At 42.6% G+C, this 8709-nt stretch overlaps 1 protein-coding gene across 3 annotated transcripts in view; it reads left to right on the forward strand.

Annotated features, from left to right (window-relative positions):
- The window catches only part of Ptprb (protein tyrosine phosphatase receptor type B), a 111727-nt gene that overhangs the window by 86236 nt on the left and 16782 nt on the right, over nucleotides 1-8709 (forward strand). For all 3 annotated transcript variants that reach the window (XM_031350440.1, XM_031350441.1, XM_031350442.1), the window contains 8 exons: nucleotides 2212-2311; nucleotides 3232-3315; nucleotides 3412-3429; nucleotides 3543-3624; nucleotides 4234-4324; nucleotides 4871-4947; nucleotides 6820-6954; nucleotides 8354-8476. In XM_031350440.1, the coding sequence (XP_031206300.1) occupies nucleotides 2212-2311; nucleotides 3232-3315; nucleotides 3412-3429; nucleotides 3543-3624; nucleotides 4234-4324; nucleotides 4871-4947; nucleotides 6820-6954; nucleotides 8354-8476 (710 nt within the window). The remainder of the gene's footprint in view (nucleotides 1-2211; nucleotides 2312-3231; nucleotides 3316-3411; nucleotides 3430-3542; nucleotides 3625-4233; nucleotides 4325-4870; nucleotides 4948-6819; nucleotides 6955-8353; nucleotides 8477-8709) is intronic.

The raw sequence follows: 8709 nt of genomic DNA on the forward strand, positions 1-8709 counted from the left end.
GGTCTCTCCTGCTGCACCGGCTGCTGTGCAGGTCTCTCCTGCTGCACCGGCTGCTGTGCAGGTCTCTCTCTGGCTGCCCCGCAGAGGGTGGCCGAGCCTCACAGACCTTCCTCTCTGTTTCTAGTGAATATAGAGATAATCTCCTCTATCTCAGGCCAAAGAGGCCTCAGAAACCAGCTAAGAGGGTTTAGAAGTCTTTGTCTGTAATTTATGGTTAAGTAGAGACTTTGTAAACATAGCTCTTTCCTGTCTGAACTATCATTACACAATGAAAAAATTGTGTCATTCAATAAAGGGAAGCGAATGTCCAAAGTAGAGTCATAAACGCATTAAAAGGAGTATGGTTGTCTTGATCTGATGAGGAATGAGAGTTGATATGGAACAAACAGACCTAATGTCTGAGCATGGCGCTCACAAAATGGGCTACTCCACAAAACTAAACGGGGAGGACACAAGGAGGAAATCTGTGGGACCCTGAGCTACAAGACCACTTCTTGGGCAAAATATCAATAGCATAAAAGAAGGAAAAAGATAAACAACTGGGGTTCACTAAAATGAAAATCTTTTATATTTGAAAGACAGCATCTAACATGTGAGAAGATGACCCAAGGGACACAAGGGAAATAGTTGCAAAATCATTAGTAGTCAATGAACTCTTACCTTGCAATTCAACAATAATGACAAATAATGCTGGCAATTAAGAGCACTGGCTGCTCTTCCAGAGGACCTGGGTTTGAGTCTCAGCACCTACAGGGGGGCTTACCACAGTTTGTAACTCTAGCTGCAAGGGCTCTGACACCCTCTTCTGGGCTCTTCAGGCACCAGACATATTCAGTGCCCATACACATAAAATAAAAATAAACTAACCCTTAAAATATTTTAAAATAAGATAAAAATGAACAGAGGATTGAAATGGACATTGTCCCAAAGATAGTCAAGATACTAAGAAACAAATGAGGTCATTACTCATTAGGGAAGTGCAAATCAGAACCTCAGTAAGATGCCATGCCTTGACCACTCAAGGGCTGTCTAAGGATGCTGGGTCAAGGGAGCCTCACACATTGCTTGTGAGACCATAAAATAGGATAGATGTTACTTGGAAAATGGTTTTGTAGCTACTAAAAATAGTAAGCATATACTGTCATGTGACTTAACAATTCAACTCCTAAGTATATATGGAAGAGAAATGAAAACACACCCCCACAGAATCTCACATGAATGTTCATAGCAGCATCTTTCAAAGTTCTAAAAGAGTAGAAATAACTTGAATATATATCAATGAACAAGTAAACAAAATGTGATGTGTTTATATGTTATTTAGCTATAAAAACTCTTCATATATGTGATTTGGATAAGCTTTGAATACATTGTGCTAAGCGAACAAAGCCAGTCACAAGAGCCACCTATTTATAACTTATTTTCTATGAAATGTCCAGAGAAGCCATATCTATAGACATGGAAAGCCAATTAGGTATGCCCAAGCTGGGGAAAATGAGAAATAACTAATAGATATGAATTCTCTTTGTTGGATATTACAATGTTATCAAGTTATTTATGCTACTATGCATAAAATACTATATATAATAAAAAAACATTGAATCCTGCCATTTAGATGGTGAGTTATATGGTATATTAATTATAGTACAATAAAACTGCTGCACATTGGATGTGATGGTATGCATTTTTAATCCAAGGTATAAGGATGCTAGAATTGAACCCAGGAATTCAAGATGCCAGTCTAGACTCCATAGCATGTGCTAGCTCAGAATCAGAAAGAAAGGAGAGATGGGGAGGAGGTAGAGGGAAAGAGGGGGGAGGAACAGAGGAGGAGGGAAGGAGGGAGGGAAGAAAGGAAAGAAAGAGAGGGGAAGTACAGATCATAAAAGTGAGCTTTTGTTAAAATAACTTACTGATTGGCTGGATTTTCTAAAACCCTTCACAAGGAGGGCTAGTAATAGTGTTACACACCTTTATGAGATATATATCAACTCCCAAAGTGGATGAACGTTTACTCTGGAATCAGCCTGCCTGTAACAGGGCGTAGGCAACCCTTCATCTCAGCCGCCTCCGCATGGCCTTCGGGTAGTGAATACCTTGCTGTGAGCATCTGGAATGGCATTTTTAACAATGTTACTTTCCTAGTGGTCGAACCTGCTCTTCACCACTGATCTTCTCTCCTTTTGTTTGTTGCTTGTGGATGGGCTATTGCAGAACCCTTGTTTGGAGTTATTGAAGGTGTGAGTGCTGGCCTGTTTCTAATTGGCATGCTGGTGGCCCTTGTCGCCTTCTTCATCTGCAGACAGAAATCTAGGTAAGTACAAAGGTGTCTTTAGTGATCAGGCTCACGATGAATGGAGAGATGCTGCTAAAAAAACCCTTAAGGCTGAAAGAGGAAGATGGTTTTGTTTCTCCAGGTTAAATCGTGGTAGTTTCCTTGGTGAAAAAAAACAGAGTCAAATTCTGAATCCACACCTTATAGCTCTGTAGCTTTCCTACGCACCAATGATGAACTCACGACCAGGGGGGTGTGTGTGTGTGTGTGTGTGTGTGTGTGTGTGTGTGTGGAGGGGGTGAGATTGGGGGGAGTGGAAGTGGAGCTGGGGAGGGGGACTTACCAATGAATGAGAGGGCATCAGCAGAGCTATTCAAATATGAAACAAAATCCTTTTGCACAGGCAAAACAGTTGGGGTGCACAGCCTCTGTGAAATCAAAGATTGTTCCAAACTGTGTGCCTGCATGCTTTGCTGAGATGCCCTAAAAAAGATGCTGGTGTGAGCATCTTGGGATTCACTAGGCATCCTAATTTCAGAAAGAACTAAAGAATGAGATAGCTAGCACACACTTCTCCCTGCCACGCCCTCTTCTGTCATTGAGATTTTTTTTTCACTAAAAAATGCCCTTAAGGCTTGAATTCTTCTTTGCAGCCAAATCTGGCATCTGAGGTTTTCTGGATTAGGTACTTTTATAAAGGAAAGTTTTATTGGGTATGGCAAGTGATGGCCTAGAGACAAACCTAGAGTTATCCTGGAGATGCGTTCCTGAGAGGGGAAAGATGCCTTTCATGTTGTTCCTGTCTCCTTTGCCTCCACTCAAAGAGATGAGGCAGAGTGCAGACTTCCTCAGAATCTGAAGATTTCACATTTGCACAAGCATGCACAGCCTCATCATACATGGGGGAAGTTGTACAAGTAACATAATTAGAATAAAGAAATCTGTGTCCTGTGTTTTAGCCACAGCAGGGAAAGACCATCTGCCCGTCTGAGCATCCGTAGGGATCGGCCTCTGTCTGTCCATTTGAATCTGGGCCAGAAAGGGTAAGTGCCAGAGTTTCCTTCACTGGGCTTTACTGTGAGATGGCATTCTGTGAGATTTGCTAACAAGGGCCCTCTTTCTTTTTGTCTGCCTCACAGCAACCGGAAAACTTCTTGGTAAGAAAGAACATATTAATTAATCTGCTTTGGAAATACAACTCAGACTGGTTATAGCGCTCTTCCCATTTCCCAGTAACTTCCTTTTCCTCTTGCTTTATTTTTAATTACAGCCCCATAAAGATAAATCAGTTTGAAGGGCATTTCATGAAGCTGCAGGCGGACTCCAACTATCTTCTATCCAAGGAGTATGAGGTACCACGCAGGCCCCGTGAAGCTTTTGCTCCCCCTCCATAGGATCCCCTCTTGAATGTTACCATGAAATCACAGTTGGGATGCTTAAGGTCTCTGCAGAGCACACATTGTGTCTGAAATGTCTCCCTGGACAGCATTCCACCTATTCTCAGAGACCAGTCTGAGCTGAAACCACACAGCAAACATGTACTTTCTGAATTAGATAGTGGGACAGAACGAGCAAGTTTCAACACAATGCTCGCAGTTCCTCGGCCTAGACATTTGCTTGTTTGGGAAACAACGGAGCTCGGACATGAGTACCTAGGCTTTGAACGTGAGTCTCAGCTTTGCCATGTGTGTGTCCTGGAGCAGGGCATTTACCACTTCTAAGCCTCCCCTGTAGGGTGGTATTAGGGGCACCTCCCATGTGAGGCTGGTAAAATGATCAGAGCCCATCCATATGGAATAGTAGATGTTTCTGTAAACTCTAACTCCTATACATATCTTTATGTTACTATGCATCTCAAGCGTTGTATGAGCCACCTTATTATATGTATATATGTATATATATGTATATATGTGTGTATATATATGTATATATGTTCTTGCAAACTTTTTTTAACCTAACAGGACTTAAAAGATGTGGGTAGGAACCAATCGTGTGACATTGCCCTCTTGCCTGAGAATCGAGGGAAAAATCGATACAACAACATATTGCCCTGTAAGTTTCCTGTTGGAATTTGTAACGCTACTGTATACAAACTCTGTGTGTGTGTGTGTGTGTGTGTGTGTGTGTGTGTGTGTGTGTAGCATAGCTGGGTATGTACACTCTCGGGCTATAAATGAATTTAATAAAGAATACTTCCAATGGTCCTGCACTTCTCTCACAGGGGTGATGGCTACAGTTGCACTGACCCTCACCCTTCTGATTTTTCTCCTTGGAGGCTCAGAGAAAAGCAATCGAAGGTAGTTGAAAAATAGTCATTCCAGAAGTAAGAGAGAGCTGGCCACCGTATTAAGCAAGTATAATGTTGCAAACCACAGCTGGGGCCTCATGTTGTCTCTTGTGCCCATCCTTCATGTGCCACCTGTGTCTCATGCCCCAAGTTGGTTACCCTGTCGGAGCCCCACCTCTTACACAGAGACAGGAACACTTCTCTTGAGGCTGCTGTGGGGATCAGAGATAAAGCAATCTAATATCGCAATTGCACAACTGGGAAATTCACCCCAAGACCCAGCAGCAAATCTGTTCATCGATCTCTTCCAGACGATGCCTCAAGAGTGAAGCTCTGTAACGTAGATGATGACCCATGCTCGGACTACATCAACGCCAGTTACATCCCCGTAAGTGAACTCCCTGATCACAGTGCCCAGGATGATGCTTCGTGTGGCGCACACACAGGGATGCCACTCCTTCTGAGCTGCCCAGACGTTCTGCCTATAAACACATGCAAAATTTAAAAGACCATGTCTGGTTGCATAAAATACAGGCTGTTCAATTCGATCACTGGTTTTTCACAATGGTGATGGTCAGATGCAGTTCTCACAAACCCAGGATGCACACTCGAAGATTGCTCTCTTTCTGTGGTCCTGAGATAAGAAAGGTTAGAGCTGCTCAAGGGAGATGTCCCCCACTGGTAAGGCTGCCTTGCCAGAAGGGCCAACCCCTTGTTACTTGGACCTTTGGAAACCACATACACACACACACTTCAAAGTTGTGTTAACTTCTGGGATCTGATATTGGCTTCCATCTTGCCAGCCTCCCACATGCATTTCAGAGAAAGAGGCGTTAAAGGTCAGAAAAACCCAGATTTGAATTCTTCTTCTGTCCCTGGCTGTCTCTGTGACACAGCAGATTCTGTCACCTCATTGAGCTTCTTATTCCTTTTCCAAAAATTTAGGAAAATACCTCAAATTATCATCTATACATTCAATAAATACTAGTTAACTAAATGATAACTATAATCCAAACATTGAGCTAGATAAAGAGGTTATATCTCTAAGAGAACTGTTCAACAGTCAAGATACTGGAGAGTTACAGGGCAGTGTCATACTGATAATACCAGAACAGCATGTCCTATACAAACAAACACCAACATCACTCAGACGTCAACACCATCCATAACAGAGATAGGGAGACCCTGAGATTTTTGTGTTTCTAACAAGCCCCTGTGGATCCTATCTCTGTCAGTCAAAACCACAGTGGGTAGCAGAGATTAGAGACAGATGACTTCAGTCAAACAGGCAAGGTGCTAAGGATAAATAAAGATTAGCCAGCTGAGAAGCAGCATGTGGGTGGTTGGGCTATGGATGGCAGAGATGATGTAATATAGATCTTGAGTGAAGGCGATGGCACAATGAGCTTCCACTAAGACTTATAAATAATGCTGTGTGGCTGAAGTGAGGAATGAATTAACGAAAATGTCTAGGCCACCATGGTTAGCATTAAGTCAGATCCTCGAAAGTCCAGACCCACTGCATGTTGTCTGGTAGGAGCCCCAACATCAATGGCTCATTTTTCTGTCAAGTTTCCTTTGCATGACACCTTTTTCTGAGTTATTGTGACATCAGTCATCTAAAAAGACTTGAATCAGTCCCCTGATTAGTCACACACACACACTCACACATACACACACAGGTACACATAGACACACACACTAAACACACACATATACATACATACACACAGGTACACACACACACATACACAAACAAGAGTAAAACCATTTTCTATATTGTGGCTGGAATCTTTCTCCACTTACTTTTACAACACACCCAGCTGATTAAGGTGCGTGTGGCTTTTAACAACAGTCCAATGGGAGTTGGAGAGATGGCTCGGCAGTTAAGAGCACTGACTGCTCTTCCAGAGGTCCTGAGTTCAATTTCCATCAACCACATGGTGGCTCACTACCATCTGTAATGGAATCTGATGCTATCCTCTGGCAGGCAGATATACATAGAGCACTCATATACATAAAATAAATAAATCTTTATTTATCTTAAAATAAAGAAAATAAAGAAAATAAAGAAAAAAGCAGTCCAATGCTTTTACCTCTGTCCTTCCTACTTTCAAGCATTGACAACTGTGTTCATATTGTATTCTCAACTCTGGCCTAACTGAGCCCTCCATAGCATCTAATCTTCCAGCTAGCTCTTTGTTTACAGTTAAGAAGAGGCCCATTGTTTCTGACTCTCCATATTGTAAATTCATCACAGGGTAACAACTTCAGAAGAGAATACATCGCCACTCAGGGACCGCTTCCGGGCACCAAGGATGACTTCTGGAAAATGGCGTGGGAACAAAATGTTCACAACATCGTCATGGTGACCCAGTGTGTTGAGAAAGGCCGAGTGAGTAAAGAGCCCTCCTGGCTCCCTGGCTCTGCTTTCCTGTTGTCAGTTCTGATGGAGTTCATCTTCCCTGCCTGTCCAAAGTTATACCCACAAAACTGAGCAGAGACCATGGGAGAAAGCTATGAGAGACTTGAGTCACTTGGTTGTAATAGAATCTGAATCCTTTCTTGAATTCTTGGTTAGACATTTTATTCAAAGCTGTTTGCACGTGAAGCCTGTGAGGAGAGAAAACCTGACCCTGTGGATGCTCTGTCCTTCAGAATCTGGGTAGGGGAGAGACCCTACCAGAGTTGAGGGGCCTCTCAGGAAAGAAGTATTTTAGGCTGTACTTGCAAACACAAAGTAAAAGATGTATATGAACTATTATTCAAACCTCTTATATTAACAATCCCTATTTACAATCTTCTATATTATATGGCTACTTTTAGGACTAAGAAAAGAGACTAAATGTTAAGAGCTTATGACGTGTATAGTCGATTTCCAGACTGTTTTCTGTCATCCTGGCTAGAATAGAACCCATATCTTTCTCTGCAAGACTTGTCTTCTTTGATAATATTTGTATGAGATATATGTAACTACAAGTCTTGATGAGATGGCTAGACTATGTACACAGTCATGTAAACAGAAATTCAATATGCAAATGTATATCTGCCTGCCTCACCATACACAGTAAAATAAAAGCCACATGTGTAGTATTTGATACCCACATCTACACACAGAAATGCAAATACCTACTTATAGCCGACAAATTTGCATCTTATAAAACATATCAATTTACCATGTGCCACAAAACATAATACAAGAACAAATCCTCAGATCTCTTTCCTCATCTCTTCGTGCATACAAACACAAGTTCAACTGAAGGGTCTCACTTCTCAAAGATCTCTTTGGCTCGTAGCCCAGGTAAGGAATGTGATCTAAAAAAAGAAGAAGAAAAGGTGAGCAAATCAAGACCAGGAAGATGATGCCTTCCTCTGCGTGGTTAGGGCTTTAGAGAGAACATGCTTTCCCCTTTTGTCTGAAGTTCTCGGGGATGGAATTCCAGGCCTTGTATATACAGTACAAGGCCTCTCAGTCCAAGAATAGGAGATTTTTAAGTCATTGTTTGTCAGCTGGTGGGGCCAGGACACTGAGGAAATCTTTCAGGAAAAGAAGAAATTCTCAAGCTGTCCCAAGAGTGAAGGACCTGCTTTGGGGGAAATTTCCCATACCAAATCCCTTTGGTACGGGAGCCCGACTTTATCACTGGCCATGAGAAGGTTAATAGAAAGTAAACAGTCATGTTGTTTTAGGGGCTGGGCTGGCCCTCTAACTCCGGGGATTTTGAGGAGGGAGAGTCTGGGCCCACCTCTCATCATGTTTCCAGACTTACCTTCTCCTGTTTGTTCTCTTCTAGGTAAAGTGTGACCATTACTGGCCAGCAGACCAGGACCCCCTCTATTATGGTGATCTCATCCTGCAGATGGTCTCGGAGTCTGTGCTCCCTGAATGGACCATCAGGGAGTTTAAGATATGCAGTGTATGTTGGTTTGCTTGACTTCATTTTAAAACCCAACTTAAGAGCTGGGCACTGTGGGAAATATCTGGAGTCCCAGCATTTTGGGAAGTGAAGGCAGGAAGATGTTCAAGGTCAGTCCTCAAATACCTAGACAGTGTGGGGCAAGCCTGGGCTATATGACACCCTGTCTCAGAGAAGGAAAGGAGAGAAGAGAGAAGAGAGGAGAAGAGAGGAGAGGAGGAGAGAAGAGAGGA

This window comes from Mastomys coucha, unplaced genomic scaffold (genome assembly GCF_008632895.1).
Source record: "Mastomys coucha isolate ucsf_1 unplaced genomic scaffold, UCSF_Mcou_1 pScaffold4, whole genome shotgun sequence".
NCBI classification, from domain to species: domain Eukaryota; kingdom Metazoa; phylum Chordata; class Mammalia; order Rodentia; family Muridae; genus Mastomys; species Mastomys coucha.